The sequence below is a fragment of the Hemicordylus capensis genome, chromosome 1, assembly GCF_027244095.1.
Source record: "Hemicordylus capensis ecotype Gifberg chromosome 1, rHemCap1.1.pri, whole genome shotgun sequence".
Taxonomy (NCBI): Eukaryota; Metazoa; Chordata; class Lepidosauria; order Squamata; family Cordylidae; genus Hemicordylus; species Hemicordylus capensis.
This window is the reverse complement of record NC_069657.1, coordinates 75,916,902-75,942,870: the sequence shown is the minus strand read 5'-3', so window position 1 is coordinate 75,942,870 and position 25,969 is coordinate 75,916,902. Positions and strand designations below refer to the sequence as shown.

The 25,969-nt window shown below is 44.3% G+C and overlaps 1 protein-coding gene across 8 annotated transcripts; it reads left to right on the top strand.

The window, feature by feature from the left end:
* Positions 1-276: 276 nt before the first annotated feature.
* DCAF4 (DDB1 and CUL4 associated factor 4) lies at positions 277-24,359 on the top strand. 8 transcript variants are annotated; one of them, XM_053283343.1, is made up of 14 exons: positions 277-452; positions 2,008-2,119; positions 5,490-5,587; positions 7,702-7,859; positions 8,254-8,336; positions 9,531-9,633; positions 9,967-10,110; positions 11,739-11,788; positions 12,895-12,974; positions 18,486-18,581; positions 18,655-18,752; positions 23,101-23,277; positions 23,388-23,502; positions 23,975-24,359. In XM_053283343.1, exons 2-14 carry the CDS (start codon positions 2,010-2,012, stop codon positions 24,226-24,228), a joined length of 1,566 nt encoding a protein of 521 aa, XP_053139318.1. In that variant the 5' UTR covers positions 277-452; positions 2,008-2,009; the 3' UTR covers positions 24,229-24,359. The 8 variants fall into 8 exon arrangements, with proteins under 8 accessions (XP_053139318.1, XP_053139314.1, XP_053139319.1 ...); XM_053283339.1 differs by having other exon boundaries at positions 5,487-5,587; XM_053283344.1 differs by lacking the exon at positions 277-452 and adding an exon at positions 631-758.
* Positions 24,360-25,969: the final 1,610 nt, after the last annotated feature.

The window sequence follows — 25,969 nt, the reverse complement described above, 5'->3', positions numbered from 1 at the left end:
TCATTTAAAGAAATTCATGAGCAGTAGTCCAATTAGCCTAACGGACCTTTCATACTACAGAGAGTGGGAAACCCTCCCTCTATTAATCTGTCACCCACTAACTTGACTTAACCGCTCTCTGATTTGTCGCGCTGCTAAACAGAGCCCCACTTCTTGCTCTTGCCTTCACAAGCACCTCATTGGCTGGCAGGCAGCCGTCCAGTGAGTCAAAGAAGCAAGACTGCGCGAAGCAATCTCAGCACATCAAAGCACAGTTCCGCGCTCTCTTGTTGCCTTGCCCAGGCCAGCCCGGCCAGCCGGGGCGAGGGCGACACGTGATAGGCACCCACATTGACCAATTAAAAACTCCAGGCGGGGCACCACCAATTAAGGATACCGAGGAGGAAGCTGCTGCGAAAAACTGAGAAGGGAGAACTAGGTTGTTGTGTGAGACTTGGGTCGTTAATTGTCAGGTAGGTTGTGTTTTACGTGCCCACCCACACTGAAGTCTCCAGGGCAAAGGGGTTGAAGTAGGGCAGCCCAGAGCCGGGCTGCACACCTTCGACGTCTCAGCGCTTTTAGACTACAACTCCCATAATCCCCAGCGGTCAATAGTAAGGGATTATGGGAGTTGTGGTCCAACATCTGCTGGATGGTCGAACGTGTGGAAGAGAGTTCAAGAGACCTGACCCTCGTCGTTTCTAGAAGCGGAAGCGATTCTTGAGGGAACCGGAAGCGGAAGGAGTCAAATGGGCTGGGGTAGATTCAGGGGCCGCACGGTAACACACACTTAGGCTGTCTGAGGAAGGAGGTTTGGCGTTTATGTGGTAGGAGAGGGCAGGCAGATTTTTTCCATTACAAAGATTTTACTTTGCTCTCGCTCCCTTGGCAGTATAAGTATTTGAAATGTGATCTTATGTTTGCGATTTAAGAAAAATGTTACTGAAACGTGTGTCCTTGTATTTCATTTGGAAGAGCTTTTATGTGTAGATATGCATCTTGTGAATCAGAGGTGGTGATCCACATTTTTGCACGATAGTAAATAAGCTATATTAATAACTTTTTCCCTTCCTGCCTTCAAATATTCCGGTGAAAGGCTCCATTACTTTTGAAAGAGATTTATTGTTCTGTTCTCTGAATCTAACGATAATGTTAATATTACTTCCATTAGGTGTTTGAAGCTTTTTATTTATTTTTTAGCGATGTATTCAGCTGTGGCTTTCCCTGCCTTTTCTTTTCATGATGTTGGATCTAAAATCATTCCTATTTTATAAAATCCTTTGTTTAATTCAGCTTTTTAAAATTTAGAATATTTATGTATACTGCAAGATGGCATACATCAAAATAAACAATTCTCTTTTTAAAATGGCAAAACTGCACACATTTAGTAATTATAAAGTTTTAAAACTAATAAGGAGACAGGAACACTAGCTGTGTATCTGTCTCTTCATGTATTATTGGGGGATCCAAAGAGCTACTTTAAGCAAGCCCAATTGCTTCTGCTAGCCCAGTGGTAGAATTCAGTGTTCCCTCTAAGGCGTGTGCATGTGTGTGTGCTCACAAGTTTTGGATGTCCACTCAGTTAATCTTAGATCTTGCTCAGGTTGATTCAGGAAGACCACACTCTGAATGCATATGTAATTTTGTTGTAAACCGCCCAGAGACATATGTTTTGGGCAGTATAAAAATGTTTAAATAAATAAATAAATGTGTGCGCACACTGCCTTGATACTGCTGCCCAGAACAAAACTCATTCCGCACAGAGATGAAAAAAATTAGAGGGACCGCTAGTGCTTTGGGTTTACTTTTAATGTAACTCCAAGAACATATGTTGTTCACACAAACTATTTTTGAAACAATTCTTAGTTTAAAAAGTTTATTTTCCATGTAGCGTACAAAACAAATTTGCCCTTTGAGCAAACAGAATTAATTGCACAGTTTCTTTTCTAGCTAACTTAATATTGTGAACTTGTAAGCATAGGTTACAGCATTTGAATTCTGTGTGAGCTTTATGTTTATTAATTGCAGGAATGAAGAAAAACTGTTGGCGGGGCAGACAAAATCATGTACAGAATAATAGCAGGCAGACCTATAATTCCCAGCCATATAGAGTACGCAACCACTGGACTTGTACAGAAAGGCAAGTGATAACTTTCTGCCTTTTAAACTTGGGTACTTCAGGTTGGATGGGGCTACTTAAAGATTTATCACAAATGTTTAAAATTATAGCACCCTTCTATCAGTGTTCCCTGTAAGAGGGAATCCCAGATGTTGACTACAACTCCCAGAATCCCTAGTTGCAGTGGGATTGGCTGAGAATACCGGGAGTTGTAGTCAAGAACATCTGGGATTTTATGAGTTATACCTATATATGATTACCGCAGCAAGGATTATATTCGCCACAAACTGGTGGGTACCTGTGATTCCCTCTCTAAATGACTGGTTTTTGAAGCCATGGGATTATGCATCAGTTTCAAAAATCTCATCTTACAAGAAGGGTCTCTCTTCTGAGTCATTTATGTCTGTTTGGGAGCCTTTTATAAATTACAACATCCAACAAGGTCTCCATTTGTTCCCAATGTCGGGATTTGATTTATGATCTTCTGTGTACACAAGGTAAACACGGCATAAAATACTGCAGAAAGGGGTGTTTTGCCGTTTGTTAACTTGGCTTTTTTATAGAAATGACTTTTTTTACTCAATAGAACTGGTTGCTGTTGTTTCTTTATCATTCTTATCTGTAATTATGGAATGTTAGGTTGCTTTTTTATTCAGTTTTATGTTCTTTTGTGTATACAAGGTAAAAATGGCATAAAACATTGCAGAAAAGGATGTTATTCCGTTCGTTAACTTGGCATTCTTATAGAAATGATTCTTTTTTACTCAATAGAACTGGCTTTTTATCATATCTGTAATTATGAAATGTTAGGTTGTTTATTTAGTTATCAAACTATGGGTGGTGAAAAGTGTGGGAAGAGGTTGCTGTTTCTTTTCCTTTTTTAAAATTTGTATTGCTTGATATTTTCGAATACTATTGTATCTCTCCTTTATCTACTTTTTATTTTGAAAATTAAAATTCTTAAAAAAAAAAAAAAAGAAGAACATCTGGGATTTTCTATTAGAGAGAACACTGTCTCCCATACGATATTAGCTTCAGAATGGTCAACTATACAAGCACTGTTGAGAATAGTGCTCTAAGATAATGTATTATTTGGTTCTGTTCCATGTTTAATTTAGTAATTACCAATGATGGGCTGGAATCCCAAGAGGGAGGTGTTACAAAGCCCCTTCCTGGCATCTGCCCCCCTTTTCTCTATCCAAATCCCTCTGGAGTCTAGACTATATCCCTGAATCCATATTGGCTTCTTTCACTGCATCATCTTCCTTCAGTCACCCACCTATCCTAAATCACCAAGAGGGTGGAAGGGAGATCCTGCTTTGTGTGCTGTGGTGAGGCTTCCATTAGGCCTTGGGGTGCTGTCTAGTGGTTGCTGCACATAAGCATAAGGATTTGCAATCCATGGTTCTTGTCCTCTCTGGACATTGATGTGTGTATTCATGACAACATACAAGGTCTCTTGGAGGATGTCCCTCAGCACCTTATAGGCACACAGGAAGCTGCATTATACCAAGTTGGACCATTGGTCCATCTAGCTCCATATTGTATACACTGAGTAGCAGTAGATCTTTAAGGTTTCAGACAAGAGTCTTTTCCCTGTTTGGAAATGCAAGAGACCGAACGTGGATCTTTTGCAGTATGGCCCCATCCTATCTGCCATGTATCCTTCCTACCATTTGCCTCAGTAAGTTAGGCAGTGTTGGGGGAAAGACTCGTGATGCAGAGCTAGGGGCCTGATATACTCCACTCCATTTGCAGAGGCTGCATTATTTTGCTATCTGGTGGATGTTTGACAAAATAATCTGGATTCTTCAAATAATTTCTGGAGTACATGGGGAATCAGTCTGCTCAACTGTTACAAAAAGCCTGTGAGAAGCAGGGATGTGATGTGAATAAAATGGCAAATTACTCTTTTACAGGTAGTTCAGAACTTGAACCGCAGTCAGTGAAATCAAGGTGTTTCCATGCTAGAAAGGGGAAGGAAAAGGCGTGGGAATCCAAACTTGCCATTTGAGGTTACTGTAGCACAAGGAGCTCTACAGGCAAATGAGAAGTAGTTGAATAAGAATGCAAGAACTACTACACTACTGCTGTTTTTTAAACTTCTCCTGTTTCAATGGCAGGAGAATGTAGTATTCAAAGTGGAACTGCACACTGTCCTTTGAAGACTTAGTTTGTACCAGTATCTAAATCAATCTCTGCCTTGGTAACTGTTGCAAGATAACTCTAAAAATCTTGCAACAGTTATCAAGGCAGAGATTGATTTAGTTGACCAAACTGCTACCGGTGCTTAGTGGTTTCTTGAAATTAACTTGCAAGGAAGATGCTTCATATGTACCTTTCATGGATTGTTGGCGTTCAACCTTATTTAGTAGTGGATGGTAAGCATCAGGAATGTGTTATATGGTTAACATCAATGTGTGTTTGGTCCTAACATGAACAATTAAGTTGTTGAGAAAAATCAAGCACAGTTGGACAGTACAGAGAAGATAACATGGCAATCCTAATTTTAAGCATGTCTGGGACCAGCCAGCGGACCTAGTCAGAGGGTAACTAGAGAGTGCTGACATCAGTTATATTTGGGGATTTTTTGATGCAATAATAAAGTAGCTGTCAAAGTCTCTCTAAGCGATTTCCCAGCTTTCTGTCATGTTTTAGTGAGCAAGAAACAGAGCTCGGGATGGAGCTGTATAGGATGCGTGGGCTTGATTCTTAGTGACTGGAACTGCCAAGTGTTAAACTAATGGGCATTTCTTTGCTTTCTTTTATATAAATGAAAAACTGTGATTTATTCCCTTGGAGAAGTGTAAAGCACTGCACTCTTATGGGGGTGGGCGTGAAGCAGGGAGTACCAGGAGTTTGAAAAAAAAGAGTGGGGTGAGTTGGTGCGTTAAGAGAGTTAAGGGGGAGGAATAGACAGCCAGAAGAGTTTTGAGGGTGGGGGGAGAGACAGGAATACACTCAAGAAAGGGATGGGAAGGAAGTAGGGGAGCTGTAGTGAAGCTTGGATTGGAAAGGTGTGGGGCAAGGGGCTGGAGCCTTCCCTTCACCTATCTAGCCTTTTGCTCGTGGCATTATAGAAACTGGAAGAATGTGAAAGGGTATTATAAAGCATAAGAAGCGGGCAGAACTTTGGCCCTGAGGAAGCTTTATGTTGCCCAGGGTAATGACATTCCTTGCATTTCCCCCCTGACTCTATTTCATTCTTAATCCTATATTTTGTACTTATGCATTTTATTCCCCTTGTACCACCTGTGCCTGTCTGTGTAGACAATACTGAGCTAGACGGACCAATGGTCTTACTTGGTAGAAGGCAGCTTCCTGTATTCATTATTTCAACTGTATGGCATCTTATATAATTTTCTCCTACTTCTAATGCTTTTTAAAGTAGATACCAGCGTGAACAACTGGAAAACTCTCAGAACCCAGGAACAAGCCAAACTGAGACCCCCTCTACATCATCTGTGTGCCAGAACTCTCCAGTGCCTGGTGAGCAACTATAGAATTCATGTGTTATGAAAGCTCCCAGTACTTGCATAAATTCCAGACCTTAGATACATATTTTCACTTCATATTTCACTTAATAATTGCTACTTTGTGTGCAACCCAAAAACTAGTATTGTGATTATATGTAGAGTTGCTCTTTGGATGAACAGCATCCCTGTGCAACAATGGGGCATGGTGCGGGGGTGGCATCAGGATGCCCGCAGAAGATGTCACAACAGGCATGCTCTCAACACATCCCCTTTTAATCGCATAAGGGAGAAAGTATAATAAGAACCAGCCCTCAACTATCTCTCTTTTACTTGTTGAATTGTAGCACTTACATTTTTGAATTGAATTGTAGCACTTACTTGTTGAATTGTAGCAATAGCACTTACATTTATATACCGCTTTATAGCCGGAGCTCTCTAAGCGGTTTACAATGATTTAGCATATTACCCCCAACATTCTGGGTACTCATTTTACTGACCTCGGAAGGATGGAAGGCTGAGTCAACCTTGAGCCCCTGGTCAGGATCGAACTTGTAACCTTCTGGTTACAGGGCGGCAGTTTTACCACTGCGCCACCAGGGGCTCATTGCGCCACCAGGGGCTCTCTGTTGTACTCTCTGTTGCTCAGTTCATTCTTTGGACTGAGTAGTGGTGTGAGCAAAACCAGCATTATCTTTCTTGGGTTTTATTTATTTATTATTTATTTAACACATTTCTATCCTGCCCCATATAAAATCTCAGGGCGGTTTACAACTTAACAAACAGCAGTTAAAACCTAAAAATCACGTAAAACCGATTAAAATTACCATAAATAAAACTTTGAAACCCTAAAACATCACAAACTGAAAGCCTGATGAAATAGGTGTGTCTGGGAATGTATTTTAAAAACAAGCAGAGATGGGGAGATTCTAACTTAGTTTGGGAGTGTGTTCCAGAGCCTCAGAGCAACTCTAGAGAAGGCCTGGTTTGGGGTCATCAACAAGCGAGCCGGTGGCGAACCGGACCTCCCCAATTCATAAAGAAGAAGGCACTCTCTCGAACAGCGTTGAATTGAGATTGTGAATGGTGTTCTTATTACATATAGTAATTGTCTCCCTGAGCGTTCTCTCCTTCCAGCCATAAGAGAAAAACAGATCAGTGCCAGATGGACACATTCTGTGCCTTCTAATAATGCTAGGAGTGTGGCAACATGAATCTGATTGAAGCTATCGGTGCTTCTAACAGAATTTGGATGCTCCAGGGCATTATATCATTCATTGTTCCTCCCAAATGTCCATGCATGTGTCCATAAGAACCCTCAGAAAGCTGAAGAGTTGTCTGTAGTTGTGAAGGACCAGGAGAGTGACTTGATGGAAATGGGTAGATCCTGAGAGGTAAAATGCCTCTTAAGAAACCACTGCCGACTCTGAGGGCATCCATTCAAGATATCAGCCATTGTCTTCCATAAGACCATCTTGGTGTCCCTAAGCACCTGCACAGTCTTGCCATTGATGTCTAGGATTCTTATTAGATTAAATAATTCAACAGCTTGACATCCATGCCATGGTTAGTCATGGCTGGAACAGCAGATTTCTTACAGGAGTATACTCAAAAGTTGGAATGTCTTTTTGAGGAATGATAAGCAATTTGCCTAGTGGTACTATTTTGTTCTTAATGTTCAAAGAGCTTCACAATTTCATACTTTTATTTTTACCATTAACGATAGCCATCTTGGATTCAAAAGGGCTCCTCGTTTAAAATGTTAGGGCATGGTAAACCCAGACTTGAAATGTGGTGTTCTTATTCAGCTGATAACACTAATTGCACCTAGTCACCTGGCAGCATGTGTTGCAGGGGAGTAACAGCAGGAGAGGGGGCACACCCTCAACTCCTGCTGTAGGCTTCCAGTGGCATCTGGTGGGCCACTTTGTGAAACAGGATGCTGGACTAGATGGGCCTTGGGCCCGATCCAAAAGGGCTATTCTTATGTTCTTAGATATAGATCTCCTCTTTAAGATCATGTTTTATCTGGATGAATTCCACAAAGGTTTGTGCTGTGTGGTGAAAATTATGGGGAAGGCAAAAGGCTCCCTGCTGACAGAATCTGGCTGTGTTTTATATCTTTTAAAGAATTACCAGGATTTTATTATGATCCTGAAAAGAACCGCTATTTCCGCTTACTTCCTGGGCATAACAACTGCAATCCTCTCACCAAGGAGAGTATTCAGCACAGAGAGAAGGAGTGTCAAAGGCTGAGACTGTTAGAAGAGGAGGAGAAACGCATGAAGGTAAGATGTTAATCTCTCTTCTAAATTAGAATAAATCTTATAACCATGTTCAAGCACAGACACACTACAACAAATTAGTTTCCTAAGCATGTCTAACTTTTTAAAAGTTTCTTCATTGCTAAATATGCAAGTTGATAATAGAAATCTTAAATGATTGATTTTGTTTTCATGCACAGGGCTTTAAGACTGTGCAATATCTGCATACTTGGTGAATGTAAATATATGATTGTACAGGGAGGATCTCTTTCACTTTTTATTTATTTAGTACATATTTATACCACCCAATCCAAATGGCTTTAGGTAGTTTATATCCATATCAATCAAACAAACAAAATAAATAACCAATTCTTTTAGCATAAGAAACATGACTGAATTCTTTTACCCTTTTAAATAGAAAACATCCAGGTCTGGCCTGAACTCCTCAATCATCTTACGCAAGAGGCAGTTAGGTTTGTTTAGCTCTAACAGTTATTGCAGGTAAGATTTAAACTTTTTTTATGCTGCAGTCTTTTTCTTCTGCATCTTTGCCCTTAACCATTTGTTGCAGCCCGGTAGGAAAGAGAGCATAACTAAATAGACTGAAAAGGGAAGCCAGATGCCTGCCTGCTGAAGATACATAATTGCTTCTGGGCTCTTTTCATATTTCATCTTAACTGTACATACTTAAAGGATGAATGTACAAACCTTTCTCTCTATAACTATTTGATTTGCAGTTACCCTTAACCAAAACCTATTTTGTGCAACTCCTTGGAAGAAATAGTTACCAAAGGCATTTTAAGGTCAAAATCTGATTTAAAGATTTGATTTTTCTCCAGCTCAGTGTGTTTTTATAAATGTGGAATGCAGTTCTTGTATACATTATAATGGCCTTTATTATAGCCTTGTGTTTAAGTATTTGCCTGATTGTCATAGGCAATAAGAAATTACGTCAAGGCAACTGGTTGCGGTGGGGATTTTTCCTTAATTTTTTAAAAATACGGTACCTCTGGGTAGCAGCTCTTATTCACTTCAGCAGCTCTTAAAGCACTGATAGTGCTCCTGGCTAACAGCTTGTGCTGGTCACTCTCTCTCTTTTGCTCTACAATGCACGAGGCACAATTGGGGCTGTGGGGGCAGGGGGAAAGCTGCTGGGGCGAGCTGCTGGGAACATTATTGGCGCTTCAAGTACTGCTGAATTGTCCACAGAGGAACAGTGTTAAAAAGTCCCACTGGCACCAACAAACTCGCGCCTACCCAACCAAAACTCATTGGATGGACATTCATAAGCAGGTGCGTAAGAATGCTTGGAGTTAGTAACTTTTGTGGATTTTAGAGTTAAGTTTAGCTAATCATTCTGTTCGTTTGTTCAATTTATATACTGCCCTTCCTAAAGTGGCTCAGGGCAGCTTATATTAAAATAAAACACACATCATAAAACAATTTAAAAGATTTTTAAAATTGATTTTTTAAAAACATCTGTTGCTTCTACTCTTCTGTTTCATTGTTAACAATTAATCTTGGCAGTGCAACTCTTCTAAGATTTCTACTATTAAACCCTTAGTGGGAATTAACAAGTTTGGGAAGACTGGAACAAAAAACCCCTAACTTAAAGCAGCACTTGGATGTGTATACAAGTTTTGCCCCGTCATTGAATATCAGATTTCTCTTCCCCTCTTCCTTCTTCTGATGTAGGCTGATTCATGAATTAAAGGTAAATTGTATGCAGAGAAGAAAATTAGAAATTGAGAGCCCAGATTCCTCTGTTTCTGGAAGCAACAACTTTAAACTGATAGCGGTATGTTGGGAGCTTCTTTATTCGGATTATGTTCAGTGTCATCTTTATTTTGGGATTGAAACATGATCTTATATCAAGGATTATTTTGTGGAAAACGTCTGTAAGCAGACAACTTCCTTGTGTGGCATTTGGAAGAATGGCAACTGCTAGCTGGAACCTAGGGAGTGGAAGCAAATGCTCGGCAGGGGTTAATCTTTTCATGATATCTGCAGTGACTGGCTTGTCCTTTTGAGAGGTGCATGAAATAGTTATCATTAGTGCCTTTTGGATGGGCCCTCTCCACACAAACCACTTATACCACTTCAGAGCAATTCATGTCTCTTGCTTTTACAGGCGGACGCTGCCTCTGAGAGAATATTCACTGTGAATGATGTGGAACATGGAGGATGTAAATATGGCATTGTCAACCTCAGTGGCTTGGGGAAAGATTCTCTTACTGTGGAGATGTATGATAATCTCTATTTCACAAACCGCAAGGTACTTCTCTGGATGTCGTTTAAGATTAGAATCAATTCAGTCTGTCTTTCTTTCTATTGCAGTCAGGATTCTTGTCTCCTTGATAAACCTTGTACAATATCTAATAGTTTCAGGCAATTATTTAATTGGACTTTACAGCGTTGCAGGGGACTGGGCTGGGACAGGGCAAATGAGAGGAATTTAGCTGTAGGAGACTGCCTGTAGGGATGTGCATGGAACTGGCAACTGCCAGTTTGAAGGTGAAGGGAGAGCTTTATGGACTGGGGAGGGTGCTCTTTCCCCCGCCACTGCTGTGGTTTAAACCAGGCCCGCAGGGCAGCAGCATACCTCCTTGTCACCCCGGTGCGCGTTGGGCTAGAAGTGCCCGGTGCACATGTGGACAGTGTGCTTGCACGCACATCATGATGTACATACCAGGTACTTCTGGTCTGACGTGCACCAGGGTGACAAGGAGGTATGCTGCCACCCCACGGGACCACAGTGCCAGCGAGGGAAATGTGGGGTTGGAGTGTAAGAGTGCCTTCCCCGGTCCTTACAGCTATCCCCCACCCCCCACCGAACCAGTTTGGAGGCCCATAAAAGGGTCTCTGAACCTGTTCATGCACATCCCTGTGGAATTTACAATGATCAGCTTCATTTCTTTTTTGTGAAAGGAAAGTTCTACTCTGAATAAGCTGAAATATGTTCATTACTTAAGCAGAGATATTACTTAAATCAAAATGGAACTGATTGAATGGCTAACAGGATTAGCCTTGATATATGGTAGCTTCTGACATTTAAGCTATCAATACACATTTGTCCAGACTGATGGTATGTTGAAGGTATTGTTGGCTTGTTTAAAATAATCATTGAGTAGTACCCAACCTAAAAGGTGGTTAGTGGGATATTATCAGCTTGCTCACCTGTTCTGAGATTTAATTCCTACTGGCCATGTTTTTCGCTAGATACAGTGGTAGGACTATGAAGTGGACAGGATCCAGACTTAGTCATGACTAAGCCCCATTGAAATCAATGGGACATGACTAACTTATTTCTGTGGGGCTTAGTCATGACTAACTCTCTATTCATTTAAGAGATTTGTGTCCTTTTTTTATCAACTTTCCCCCAACCATGGTGCAGATGTCCCTTGTTGCCCATAGGCTATAGAATACTGTGCATCATTTAGTGGTGCTTCTAATAGCTGTATTCTGGGCTGTAACATGCATCATGTGTCTTCTGGATCAGATAACTTTTTGCGGTGCTTTAAAGATCCATTCAAAATGAGGACACTAGGAAATACCTCGGTTCTGCTGTTGATGTAATTTTTTTCCTTTTGTCATTGAGTAGAAACTGAGACAAAATTCAGTGTCCTAAATTATTAATATTTATATACTGTTTTTCAACAAAAAATCAATACATGACTGCATGCTGTCAGAAACAATCCTGAAAGACTAAGGGACCTACTTATCTATAAGAAAGGGATACATTTCCCTCTTGAGATTCAGTCCAAAATATTATCACCTTGGATGTCTTGTTATTTATTTTCCTGGTCCCTGACAGCTTCCTCACTAGCGTTTCCCTTTTATGTGGTTGTGTTCAACTTCCCTTGTCCCATCCTGTTGCCTTATCTGTCTTTTTTGCTTTTTAAGGTCAATTCTGTGTGTTGGGCCTCACTAAGTCATCCAGATTCACATGTTTTATATCCTTTTTGTTAAAACTCACATTAATGAGTGTGCATCAGAAAACCAACATTATGTGAAATATGCTACTTTGTAGTATGGAATGCAAAATTACTCCCCCCCCCCACTTGGGAAACCATTATAAATCCCCCCCCCCCGCCCCTGCGCAAGTCTGCAACATAAAACAGGAAAAGATTCTTATTGGGGATCATGATATAAAGTGATTCAAAGCAATTGGAAGATAGCATTTCACAATCCTAGAGTAATATTAGTAGTAGCTAATAGAGTGATCTGAAGATAAAATACTTGAGGGAAACTACGGTATTTACTTGAATCCATGACTGTTTTTTCCAAGTTCTTTGATGTTAGACATTGAGGGAGCGGGCGGGTCATCTTAAATTCAATCATCTTCTATTTGGGTAAATATGGTAGTACTTGATGCAGGGCTTATGCACCAGATTAAAGTGCCTTGGAAGCAAAAGTGTTTCTTTGTACCCAAATATCTCTTTGCCACAAGTCATTTGGGATATTGTAGGGGTGAAATGGCAAATACTGAAAATGACTTTAAAATATTGTCTGCTCTTGAAAAGTTCAGAAATACCGTGTTTCCCCGAAAATAAGACAGTGTCTTATATTAATTTTAGCCCCCAAAAATGCACTAGGGCAATTAGCGGTACATCAGAAATTACTGCTAGGTCTTACTTTCGGGGAAACAGGGTACTAGTTCTCTATTCTAAATTAAAGAACCTTTTAATTCTAGCCTGCATTGCTTTCCCACTTTCATATCATTTTTATGGTGGAAAGAATGAGAACACTTCTTGTTCTTTAGTCTTATTTTTCTTTCTAGTTGTCGCTAGCATCTGCGCTAAACAGGGATCAAAGTTGGTAGGCCTTGGTTTCAGTGAAAAACTAGAAGTAATCACTTCAAAGAAGCCCCATGAGGCTTGTTTTGTTAATGTGTGTGTGTGTGTGTGTCCTTTTGTCTGAATGCTACTGTTTTCTAGTTAAATATTTATTTGTGCTGCTGTGGCAGAGACATATCTGTCTCTCAGGCCGATGTTAAGTGACACATTCTGTTCCTGTGAGAGATGTTTGTCTTTTTAATATCCTTAACTGCCTCCATCAAGCTGTGCCTCATGGGCATTGCAGAAACTCTAGGCTGTGCCAGCCTGCTTCCAGCATCCTTGTTCAGCAACTCCAATACAGGTAGAGTGCATCTTTTGGGTGAAGTGTTATGCATACAGAAATCCTTTAATGGGGGGGGGGTGTTTTTCAGGCCCTCCAGTGACTGTCTAAGTACATATTAATGCTTAGCTGTGTGTATTTTGCAAAGTGGAGGCTTCCCTGACAAAGAGATTTAAGCTTATTTTTAAGTATGTTTAAAAATAAGGCATCTCTACTCTTATTAGGTTATTTTTGTTTATGTTGTTTGAAAACGGATGTGTAATGAAAATGTGACCCATTTTTCCAAAGTAATCGGAGCCCATCCATTACCTTAGGGGTGTTTCTCATCTGCCCCCAAAATCGACAGGAAGTTGAAACAGCTAAAAATTTCCTTAATGGGTCAGCAGTCCCCAGCTCTCCAGTTCCTTTTCCTGTCACCTCAGGATCAGCAGCAAAGGAGACAGCTCTCCCAACCTTCTTTAAATCTCAATCCCTTTTACTGTTGTTTCTTGCTCTTTAGCTCATTCTTGCAACTTAGTCCCTATCTTTTCACCTTTGGTGCTTTCTCTACTCTCCGCTTTTCCAGCTCCGCTTTTCTCTCTCCTCATCTGATCCCCCGCCTCCCATCCTCACAGCCCGATCAGCCGGGCGCACATGGAGCAAGCCCATGCAGCCGAAGCCCAAATGGGCTCCCTATCGGAGGGGGATCCTTGGCAGGAGAACCGGGAGGACGTTGGCCTCCACGATAGTAAGGCAAGCACTCCCCGGGGGGGTGGGGGTGGGCAAGAGCCACACCACGCAAAAGAGCAAAGAAGGAAGGAAAAGCGCACCACACAAGCCGCGGAGAAGAGCGGCTCTGCCAGGACTCATCGAAAACAACACAAGCAGGTCACACGGCTGATCCTGAAAGCAGTCTGCCAGCAGCCCTGCAGGATCCCCTTGCCTCAGCTGCTAGCTCACCAGGAGGAGCGGATGGAAGCCTCTTGCAGCAGGCAGAACGGAGGGGTGGCTGAGCCAACAACGGGTGCCATAACATTGCCCCTAGCCTCCCGGAATGCTGTGCTTGTGGGGAACAGGGGCAATCGGCTCCCTCCCTTACCCACCTATGCAGCCACCACCGCGGAGAATGGAGCAGAGGACGGCACAGCCATGAGTAATCCCATGCCGGGGGATGACATGGCGGTCCACCCAGTCTCGTGGAGTGGGGAGGAATGGCTAAGGGAGTTCATGGCCAGAGAGCTCAGAGCACTGTTGCCTGCCCTAGCTACGGAGGTCAACCCACTGCGGGCGACCTACAGACCCCATTACAACAGACCTCACTCCAGCAGTGACTATTCTTCCCCAGACTCAACTATCAGAAGGGGGGCAATTCCCGAGGGAGAGAGGGGCCGTTTCAGGGCACGACCCGCCAGGACAAGGAAGAGGAGGCGCCGCTGCTCCCCCTCCTCCTCTTCGGGTTTGACCCCCCCAAAAGAACCTCCCTTCCCCAGGGGGGGTGGGAGGGACAAGGCCCCATCAGCCCCGCTAGGCGGTACAGGAAGGCCTAAAGCTCCTATGCCACAGAACCCAGGGACCCCTTGGGAACTGGCGCCCAGAGGGGAACGGATCCAAACCCAGATAGGGTTCCTGAGGGACCTGGGGACTCAGACACCTCATCATCTGACACAGAGGAGGGGGAGATTTCATAAGAAGAGGATGTCCCACACCAGACATCCGACTCCACCCACCTTTTCTTATCTTCAGATCTGGAGGTCCTTTTAGCCAAGGCAAGGCGCACCTCTTTGCCCCTGCTAAAAATATTATGGGACTTCCGACTACAAACAGACAAACATCTGCCACACAATACACCAGATATAACTGTAGTCGAGAAGAAAGAAAAACAAGTCAAAATAATCGACATAGCAATACCAGGGGATAGCAGAATAGAAGAAAAAGAAATAGAAAAAATCACCAAATACAAAGATCTACAAATTGAAATTGAAAGGCTGTGGCAGAAAAAGACCCAAATAATCCCAGTGGTAATTGGCGCCCTGGGTGCAGTTCCAAAAGACCTTGAAGAGCACCTCAACACCATAGGGGCCACAGAAATCACCATCAGCCAATTACAAAAAGCAGCTTTACTGGGAACAGCCTATATTCTGCGACGATATCTATAACCATTGACAATAAAATTCTGGCATCCCAGGTCCTTGGGAAGGACTCGATGTCTGGATAAAACAAACCAGTTAATAACACCTGTCTGACTGTGTAAACAATAAATAATAATAATTAATGCTGTGGCCCCTCTAGAGACCTCACCCGCCAACCAGGGCCTGGATCAGGAGGTGTTCCCCTCCACATCCAGATCCAACCCCATAGTTCCCTTTCCACAGATTCTCCCCCTCCCGCAGTCCTAGAGGAGTAGAACACCCCTTTCTCTGACAAATCAATGGCCCACTTGTACAATAGACTGTATTCACTCCCAAGGGACATCACTAATATGTTGCGCCCACCCCACCCCCGTTGTGGACTCCCCGGTCGCACAGCTGGTCTTGGGGGCGATAGTTATTAAGGAGGGGGAGGAGCACCTAAAGCTTCCAGAGGACAAGAAATGTGAGTCACTACTAAAGAAGACCCACGAAGCTGCGGCTAATGTGGTTAGGGCAGCGGCAGCCAGTTCCATCTTCACCAAAACCACGGTCCTCTGGGCCAAGGAGTTGGCGCAGCTTGTCCCCCCTGACAACCCAAAGCTATGCCAGGGAATCAACAAGGTGGCTAAAGTGGTGGTCTTCATGGCAGACTCCAGCCTGGACTGCATTCAGCAGGCTTCCAGGTCCGTTTCATCGGCGGTTGCGGTCAGACGCTGCCTGTGGCTGAAACACTGGAAGGTGGACTCCAAGTCAAAGTTCAACCTAGCGTCAGCCCCATTTAAGTGGTCCAAACTATTCGGGGGTGCCCTGGAACTGGTTCTGATAGAAACCAAGGACAAGAAGAAGGCAATGCCGACGGCCAGGCCGGAACTCAACAGGAGTTTTCGTCATGGCCCGCCAACCAAGAATTTTCGGACCTCACTCACACAACCAAGTACTCCTCCAGCAATTCCTTTCGGGATTATAGATACCCTAACCACAAGTCAGGAAGTCGTCCCTACTGGCAACATTTGGGGAGCGGACCGACAGTTCTTCAACAAGAAGTTCCAGTCCTCTTCCTCCAACAAAGAAAACAATGATTCCACGCTGGTCGGAGGCCAGCCCTCCGACCCTGGCCTTTTCCAGGGATTGTGATCAGATGAGCAGATCATCCAGTATGGATGGATGCTGATCCCTTGAGTTCTGATGAATGCGATCAGTGCCATCATGATCTTTGTGAAGACCCTGGGCGCTGAGGAGACCCCGAAGGGCATTGCTCAGTACTGGAAGTGGTGTCCGTTGAAGAAGAATCTGAGGAACCTGAGGTGCTCTGGACAGATTGGGATATGCACGTAGGCCTCTGATAGGTCCACTGATGCCAGGAATTCCCCCTCTCTGATTGACTGATTGTCCTGAGAGACTCCATTCTGAAGGAGCGTTTCCTGATGTGTTGGTTCAATGGCCTGAGGTTCAGCACTGCACGCCAAGTTCCATCCTTCTTTGGAACCAAAAAGAGCAGCAAGTACACACCCTGCTCTGTTTCTGTCCTGGGTACTCTTTCTATTGCCCTGATTTGACGCAGGTGCTCAATGGCCTGTGCCATCTGTTCTTTCTTCTTTGTTGCACCTGGAACAGGTGTGGGGATGAATGTGTCTGGAGGATTGGATGCGAACTCCAAGGACAGACCCCTGGTGACCATCTGGAGTACCCATTTGTCAGAAGTGGCCTTTGCCCATGCGTCCTTGAAGAGAAGTAGCTGGCCTCCGACCGGCGTGGTCTCCGACAAGTGGCCAGCTACTTCTCTTCAAGGATGCATGTGAATTCAGTTTTCCATCGCTCACAATCAGTGGTGCTACCATCTTTCTGTCCCAAGCCGACGCACCCTAAGCAGAAAGCATGGCACACTCTAGCTGTCAGAAAGGCACTGCGCATATATATCAGGCAGACCAAAACCGTTCAGCAGATGCGAAGCCCTGTTCGTCTCATTCAGCCACGCAATGCTGGGGAATAAGGTTACAAAAGCCATGCTATCACGCTGGATTCGAGACACCATCGTCCTAGCCTACAACACACTGGGGATTCCGGTCCTGCAAAACATCACAGCACACTCTACGAGAAGCGTGTCTACGTCTGCAGCTTTCTCAGCCAGGGCTTCACTCCAGACCATTTGCCAAGCTGCAACCTGGTCGTCACCATTTATAAAACATTACAAGATCTCTGCTTTTCACACAGAACAGGCAGCCTTGGGCCACACAGTTCTCCAACAGGTAGTCTACCTTTTCTTCCGCTACCCACCTGGGAGGTGCCGGCAAGAGCTTTAGTACATCCCTAAGGTAAATGGATGGTCTCTGATTACGTTGGAAAAAGGGACATTGGGCTTACCTGTGAAGAGTCCTTCTTCAACGTAATCGGAGACCATCCTTCCCACCCAACAGAAGACACCTACAAACCAGGCAAAGCGGAGTTAGCTTTTTAAAAAAACAACCCAAAAACCCATCCTGTATATATGTTTAGTTAGGCCACCAGAATAGAGGTAGTCTTAGGTATAGGCGGTTTAGACAGCGGGGGCCCAAGGCACCTAGTGCAACCCAGCCGCTACTCGATACCCCCATATATTCGTACCTGTTGTCCTGGTACCTGTGGTTACCCTCGACCAGTTTTTCCTTTCCTTTTCAGACAGGTTTTCAGCTGTCTCTTTTCATAGTAATGTGCTTCCGTCTCAGTTCGAGAACTCTCTCCGGAGGTTGAACAGGCTTTGTAGCAGCATCCTTCGACCACGCAGTCGGAACTGGAGAGCTGGGGACTGCTGACTCATCAAGGAAATTTTTAGCTGTTTCAGCTTCCTGTTGCTTTTGGGGGCAGATGGGAAACACCCCTAAGGTAGTGGATGGTCTCCGATTACATTGAGAAAGGACTCTTCACAGGTAAGCCCAATGTCCCATTCTACTTTGCAGGGCTCTCAAAGCAGAAGCTTGTATTTATAATAACCATATTGAATATGTTCTCATGAAGTCTGTATGAGATGAGTAGCAATTAAGCATTTGGAAATGTTTGGACAGGTTTTAACCTGCACTATTGTCATATGAGCCAGTTCACACAAACAACTATAAGTTTTCTCATACAAGTAATTGTTCACATGAACAACTTGCTTCCATGAGCTGTGTGACACCTGAAATGTGGAACTGTGGAAAATCATCAAAGCGACTTCTGTGACTAGAAAAATAGCAAAATGCAGATTTATTTAATCATGCAAGTCTTCTGTGATTTCTCACTTCTAATGTTAAACAAGAGCACTACCTCTAAAGTTCTGCTATGAAATATGATCAGTCTGTACCTTTTAAAATAATGAAATAAAGATACAGTACATTTCTAGGGCAAAGCTGTTGTATGAAATGATGTTCTACCTCCTAGTGCTGTCTAACAGCTTCTTCCCTGTTCCTTTTAGGAGACCAACCTGGCATGTTGTGCAGCTTCAAGATCTCCACAGCCTGGTCCTGTGCCTGGTGTCTGAATCCTCAAGCTGAGAACTGCTTTAGCACAGGTGAGGTGGCCTTCCCTACTGCCTCCCACCTTTTTATTACTCAGTTGGTTCTTAATAATGTGTTTTCCCTCAGGTTTAAGTCGACGGGTTCTTGTGACCAATGCAGTGACGGGTCATCGTCAAACATTTGGCACCAGTAGTGATGTCTTAGCACAGCAGTTTGCCACCCAGGTATGAGAGTCAAGCATCCCCTGATATTATAAATTTTATTTTATTTTATTTTAATTGATTTATATACTGCCTTTCCAAAAATGGCTCAGGGTGGTTTACATCAAAATAAAAACAATTAAAATCAATTACCAGTTAAAAGCATATATGCAGTCCTTTGAACAGAGGTATCAAATGTGGTTAATATTGACAGCAAAAATTAGGAAGAAAGGGAAGAGCAGCCATGTGTGAACAGTTCCCAAATGGAGAGCGGCTTTAAATTTTTCTTGGTCATCTATAGTGACCTACCCACTTCCACTGCACTACTGCAGTCTATAAATCCAGTCAGGTGGGCTTATAGTTGCATAATATCTATCTATCTATTTATTTGATTTTTATTCCACCCTTCCGAGCTGGCTCAGGGCGGTTTACAATTAAAAAACAGAAATCATTAAAAACAATTAAAACAAATACAAATATAAACACCAATTTAAAAACATCTAAAAAACAATTAAACTATCAAAACAATTAAAACCCTGAAAACCAGGTTAACATTAAAACAATTAAAACTAATTAAAAGCCCTGAAAGGTCAGGCCAAACAGATGGGTTTTAAGGGCTTTCTTGAAGGTCAGTAAAGAATTAAGATTACATATATCTGCTGAGAGTGCATTCCACAGCCCAGGAGCAGCTACAGAGAAGGCCCGCCTCTGAGTCGCCACCAAACAAACCGGTGGTAACTGGAGACGGATCTCCCCAGATGACCTTAACGTGCGGTGGGGATCATGTAAAAGAAGGCACTCTCTAAGAGATCTCGGACCCAAGCCGTTCAGGGCTTTAGCAATAGCAATAGCACTTACATTTATATACCGCTCTATAGCTGGAAGCTCTCTAAGCGGTTTACAATGATTTAGCATATTGCCCCCCAACATTCTGGGTACTCATTTTACCGACCTCGGAAGGATGGAAGGCTGAGTCAACCTTGAGCCCCTGGTCAGGATCGAACTTGTAACCTTCTGGTTACAGGGTGGCAGTTTTACCACTGCGCCACCAGGGGCTCATTTAAAGGTAATAACCAGCATTTTGTATTTTGCCCGGAAACATATCGGCAACCAGTGTAACTGTTTCAAAACAGGCATCATATGGTCTCTCCGGGTTGCCCCAGAGACCAATCTGGCTACTGCATTCTGAACTAACTGAAGTTTCCGGACTACATACAAAGGCAGCCCCACGTAGAGCGCATTGCAATAGCAAGCCGGGAGGTTACCAGCTGATGCACCACTGTTTTGAGGTCATCCTCTTCGAGGAATGGGCGCAGCTGTCTAATCAGCTGAAGCTGATAGAAAGCACTCCTGGCCATGGCCTCCACCTGAGATCCCAGGGTGAGGCCTGGGTCCAGGAGTACTCCTAAGCTGCGCACCTGCTCCTTCTGGGGGAGTGTAACCCCATCCAGCACAGGAAGGTCTAACTCACCCCTCAGATTCTGAGCCCTCACAATGAGCACCTCCATCTTGCTTGGATTCAGCTTCAATTTGTTATCCCTCATCTAGCCCATTACTGCCTGTAGGCAGGCATTTAGAGAATGAGTGCCATTTCCTGAAGATGAAAATGAGAAGTAGATTTGGGTGTCATCAGCATACTGATAACACCCAGCACCAAACCTCCTGATGACCTCACCCAGCGGTTTCATGTAGATGTTAAAAAGCATTGGTGACAGAATGGAGCCCCAAAGGACTCCATATAACAGCTCCTGTTTTGAGGAGCAGCTGTCACCAAGCTCCACCATCTAGAATCTACCTGAGAGATAGGAACAGAACCACTGCAAAGCAGTGCCCCCTATCCCCAACTCCCCCAGGCGATCCAGAAGGATACCATGGTCAATGATACTGAACGCCGCTGAGAGATCCAGAAGAACCAGCAGAGTCACACTCCCTCTGTCGATTTCCCGGTAAAGGTCATCTGTCAGGCCGGCCAAGGCTGTCTCAACCCCATAGCCAGCTCTAAAGTCAGTTTGAAATGGGTCTAAATAATTTTCCTCCAAGACTGCCTGGAGCTGGTCAGCCACCACCCTCTCAATCACCTTGCCCAACCAAGAGAGATTGGAGATTGGCCTGTAGCTGTCCATCACTAAGAGGTCCAGGGAAGGCTTCTTTAAGAGTGGTCTAACCATTGCCTCCTTCAGAGAGGGGGGCACCCTACCCTCCCTCAGTGATACATTTACGATATTAACTAGGCCATCTCCAACAATCTCCCTGCTAGATAGAAGCAGCCAAGTCGGGCAAGGATCCAGAGAACAGGTGGTAGGCCGCACCGCCCCAAGCAGCTTGTCCACATCCTCAGGAGTCACAGATTGAAACTGATCCAATCTAATACTGCAAGAGGGATTGCTGGACACCTCCTCCATAGACCTTGTAGAAATAGTGGAGTCCAAGTCAGCCCGAATACAGAAGATCTTATTTGCAAAGAACCCATTAAAGGCATCACAGCAGAGCAACTCTGGGGACTGATTGGAAGTAGAAGGAGCAGAAACCAAACTCCTCACAACCCGGGATAGCTCCGCCGATCGTGAACCTGCAGCTGCAATGCGCGCAGACCAGTATATCTTTTTCGCTGTGCGCACTGCCACCGCATAAGCCTTCAAATGGGTAACATGCTGAATCCTGTCAGATTCGAACCGAGTTCTCCTCCACTTGCGCTCTAGCCGCCTACCCAACCGCTTCAGCCCTTGAAGCTCCTCAGTATACCAAGGGGCCATTTTTGCAGCAGGTCGGAAGGGACGCTTAGGAGTCTCTACTGCCCTGTTGAGTTCCCTGTTCCAGGTTCCTACCAGAGCATCGACAGAATCACCAGCTGCACCAACGTCAAAATCCTCCAAGGCCTTTTGAAATTCCACTGGGTCCAGCAGCCTTTTTGGACGGACCATCCTAATAGGTTCACCACCCCTGCAGGGGTGGATTGCGGCTGTGAGACCAACCTTAACCAGGTAGTGGTCCGTCCATGACAATGGGGAAACCACCGGATCCCCAACCCACGGAACACCCCCTGATCCGAACAAAAGACCAAATCGAGTGCATGGCCGGCAACATGACTCGGTTCAGAAACTAATTGGGATAGGCCCATAGTTGTCATGGCCGCTATGAACTCCTGAGCTGCACCAGACAAGCCAGCCCCAAAGTGGATATTGAAGCCCCCCAGCACCAAAAGTCTAGGAGACCCCAACACCAACTCCGCAACCAGCTCTGTCAGCTCAGTTAGGGAGTCAGTTGGGCAGCGGGGTGGACGGTACACCAACAGAATCCCCAATCTATCCCTAGTTCCCAGCCTCAAAAATATGCACTCAACATAAGACAGCTGGCTCACAGGGGCCCTGGTAAGGGAAAAGGTATTCTTATGGACCACAGCCACTCCATCCCCCTGCCCACTTCTCCTGGCCTGCTCCACGACAGAGTAACCTGGTGGGAGAAGCTGAGCCCACACTGGACCACTCGCCTCCCCCGACCAGGTCTCAGTTATACATGCCAGGTCAGCTCCCTCATCCACGATCAAATCGTGGACAATTTCGGTCTTATTCTGAACTGACCTGGCATTGCAGAGGAGCAAGGCCAGATTCTGTGGGTCGTTGGAGCTGCTCCCCGAGGCCGAAGAGTTGACAGAACAGTTGGAAGTGGAAACAGTTACTAAATTACTGATTCCCCTTCCCCTGTAACGGCCAGCTGCTCTGCCAGCGGCAATTCTTCTATTACCCACCACTACAGTAATAGCTGCCCCCGAACTGCTAGGCACACCCCCAGCACTATCCCACTCAAGAGAGCCCAAACACATGTCTGCAAGAGGCCTGGCCCAACCCAACCCCCTTTGGCGGCTGCCTACAGGTGGCCCGACGGCCATGCCTTTGGCAATTCTCCTTGCTTTTAAGCTTGCAAGCCCCAGAAGCCACTCCTCACACAAGCAGCTCCCAGGACAGGCAGCAGGTGGAACGACTCAGCAGTCTGGGAGGCTGGCAACCAGCCAGCAGGAACTTGGCAGCCAAGGAATGTCCACAGGAGGCAAAGGGGATAGATGGTGAGTCCCAGCAAGGCAGATGGAATGGCCCTGCTCCCCCTGTTACCTTCCCCTTACCATTAGTCTCCTCTGTATGTTTTGTCTACCAACCCCTTACTGTAGCAAAGGGTTAAAATCTGTCATGAAATTCACTACGTTTTCTGAGACAGTCACTAACTTACCTCTCAAAGTTGTTGGGAGGGGAAACAATCCTGAGATGAAAGGCAGGGTACAACTGTAACAAGCAGAGTGGCTTTGAAAATAGAAGGACTGATTTAGAAGGTGGCTGTAGGTTATTTGAAGAAATTAAATGGATTTAATTGGCTTTTCTAGACTCCTGTGCTGTATAATGGCTGTCGATCAGGGGAAGTTTTCAGCATTGATGTCCGTCAGCGCAGCCATAAAGGGCAAGGTTGGAAAGCTCTCCGTCTCTTCCATAACTCTGCAGTCACATCTGTCAACCTTCTGAAGACTGAGCAGTACCTTATGATTGCTGACATGGCAGGCCAGGTAATGAGAGGGTTTCTTTTGTAAAAAATGGTCAGTATTAGATTTGTGTTAGTGCCATTTTCCCTCTGACTGAAGTGGGGTGTGTGTTCTGTTCCTCTGTCTACTTGCAGGTGAAACTCTGGGACCTGAGAAAACTAAAATGTGTGAAAGAATATAGAGGTCATCACAACGAACATGCCATTCTCCCTCTGCATGTCAATGAAGAAGAAGAACTTCTTACAGCAGGTATGATGTGGTTGCACACAAAACGGAGGTATAAACAGGTCAAAGGCTGTGGAGATGAGGTGGTCTTGATTATGGAAAACTGAAATGCACAGTGGTCATGGTTTCCAGGGCTGTATATAGTCTCGCCCCAACCTAGAGTTTCTCGGTGGTTTCCCGCAGGGATGTGCTCAAAACGTGATTCTGCATCCAAATCACAGCACAATTACTTTAAAACCAAGGGCTTACACAGCCCATTTAACACAGAGAAGAGCAGGTCCATACCTGCTCCTCCTCCCCTCACTTCTGTAATCACGGTGCTCCTCCCCAGCTGATTGGGCACCGAAGGGCCGTCTCCCAGCTGCTCCTGCATGACGCCGGCATGCCTAGCAATATGGTTTGAGAAAAGGAGAGCGGGAAAGACCCTAAGATTGGAAAAGTATTTCTTTAAATGGGTATAAGTGTTCTGATTTGCATTGCTTTTTTTCTTCCTCAGTGGGTCAGGATTGCTACACACGAATTTGGAGTCTCAGAGATGCTCATTTGCTACGGACTATCCCTTCTCCATATCCATCATCCATGGACTCTATCCCAAGTGTGGTATTCTCATCACAACTTGGAGGCACCCGAGGGGTCCCTGGCCTGCTCATGGCAGTCAGACAGGATCTCTATTATTTTTCCTATAAGGCAGATGATCCATATTGCTTGCATACCAGAGACATGGATTGTTCCACTCTCCTTAATGACTAAGGGGGAAAATGTACCAGTTGTCCTTAAATTATTGCTGTCATATGGATTGTGATTCTCTTAGTCTTTAGCATTCTGGACCTTCTTAGTTCTAGTTTTCTTAGAGGATTGTGAATAAAGTCCTAATGAACTGATTGAGGAATACTTAATTGGTTTTGTCCTCTGATGTTCTTTGCACCTATTCCATATTGCATGTTTGCTCTTTTAACTGGTCTCTGGGACAGCTTATAGCTGTGTTCTTCATTGCAGTGTCTGGGTGCCAGTAGTAGTTCCCATCAACACTAAATGCAGCTCCCAGACCATTTGTTGGGGTTTGTGAAGCTTCAGCTGAATACTCTGCACAGGCCCTCTGGCACTATGTGGAGGGGGACCAGACACACCATGCAGTGCTGCACTTTGCCCAACACTGGTGGTGCTCCTTTAAGGAAAATTGGGCCCTTTTATGTCCCTGCACCATCTTGGAAGGTGTGTACGGAGTGCTGGGAAATATAGCCCTTCCCGGTGCTTTTCCCATATCGCTCTTAAAAGAGGGCTCCTTCTGTTAAAAAGGTCCTTCCAGCACTGAGAAAAATGCAGTACTGTGTGAAGATCAACACAGTGGGAAATGGCTCTCAAAGAGAAGGTTTTTAAAAAACCAAAATAGCCCCTGCTTGAAAAATAGTGAAGATCATTGGCTTATAAGACCTGCCTAAACATTAAATGGAAATAGAAGAGTGCTGTAACATGGCTGGTAAAATCACTCCTAGTGAAAGCAGGCCTCAGGAATCTTGCTTTCCGTTCCAAATAGACTATGGATACTGTGGACAGGGGAAATCCCTCTTATGGCAGTTTTTTGCCTCTAGACTGAAAATCTTCAGTTACTGCCATACAACTTGGCTTGTATACAGAAATCATTAGAAATGCTTACCAGTAGTAAGAGACAAAGACTCCAGGAGGGTCTGCTGTTGCCCAAGAGCTGTAGTTCTTCTAAGCAATCACTGTACCCCACACATATGGGCTTCACGCTTGCACAGTAGCCCAATCGGGAACATTCCAAGTTCTCTTTGGTCCTGTCTGCTTATTGCACCATTTTGGCTTGAAATTCATAAGGTTGTTAGCATGACATTGCAGTAATTATTGCTTGTTGAGGACATTCATGTTTTGTTGGGGTACCCCTCTCATATGGAATCTAGCATTACATCAAGAAATGTGGATTCTTTGTGCTTGGAGGTTCACCAAAAGGATAATATAACAGTGGAAAGACAAATTTATTCATGAAATGCAACTTTGGGTAACTGACATGTGTTCCTTGTTTCTGACGGAAAGGTAAAGAGGAATTTTCAGGTATTTGGTCAAAATTTGAATTGTTTATGCTTTGAAACACAAGATATATCTCATCAAGAGAAAATGTCTGTCTTTTCAGCACTGGATGCTGGAAAAAGCAATGAATTGCATCTGCAGCCAAGCTATGTGAACTGTATCTTTTGAATTGCAAAGTATGTAAATCAGGGAAAGCTTCTTTGTAGCTGAGCTGGACTGGGAATTTCTTTCTGGAAAAACTTCTTGACCAAAACTTGACTTTTGAGTGAACAGCAAAGTCCTTTGCGCTATAATGGCAAAGACTGGCCACTTCTGTAGCAAATAGGACTTCCTCAAGACTTTGAGCAGCATGTTCCTAACTTTAATTTGTTTAAATTTAATTTCTGTCCTAGCAATAGCACTTACATTTATAGCTCTATAGCCAGAGCTCTCTAAGCGGTTTACA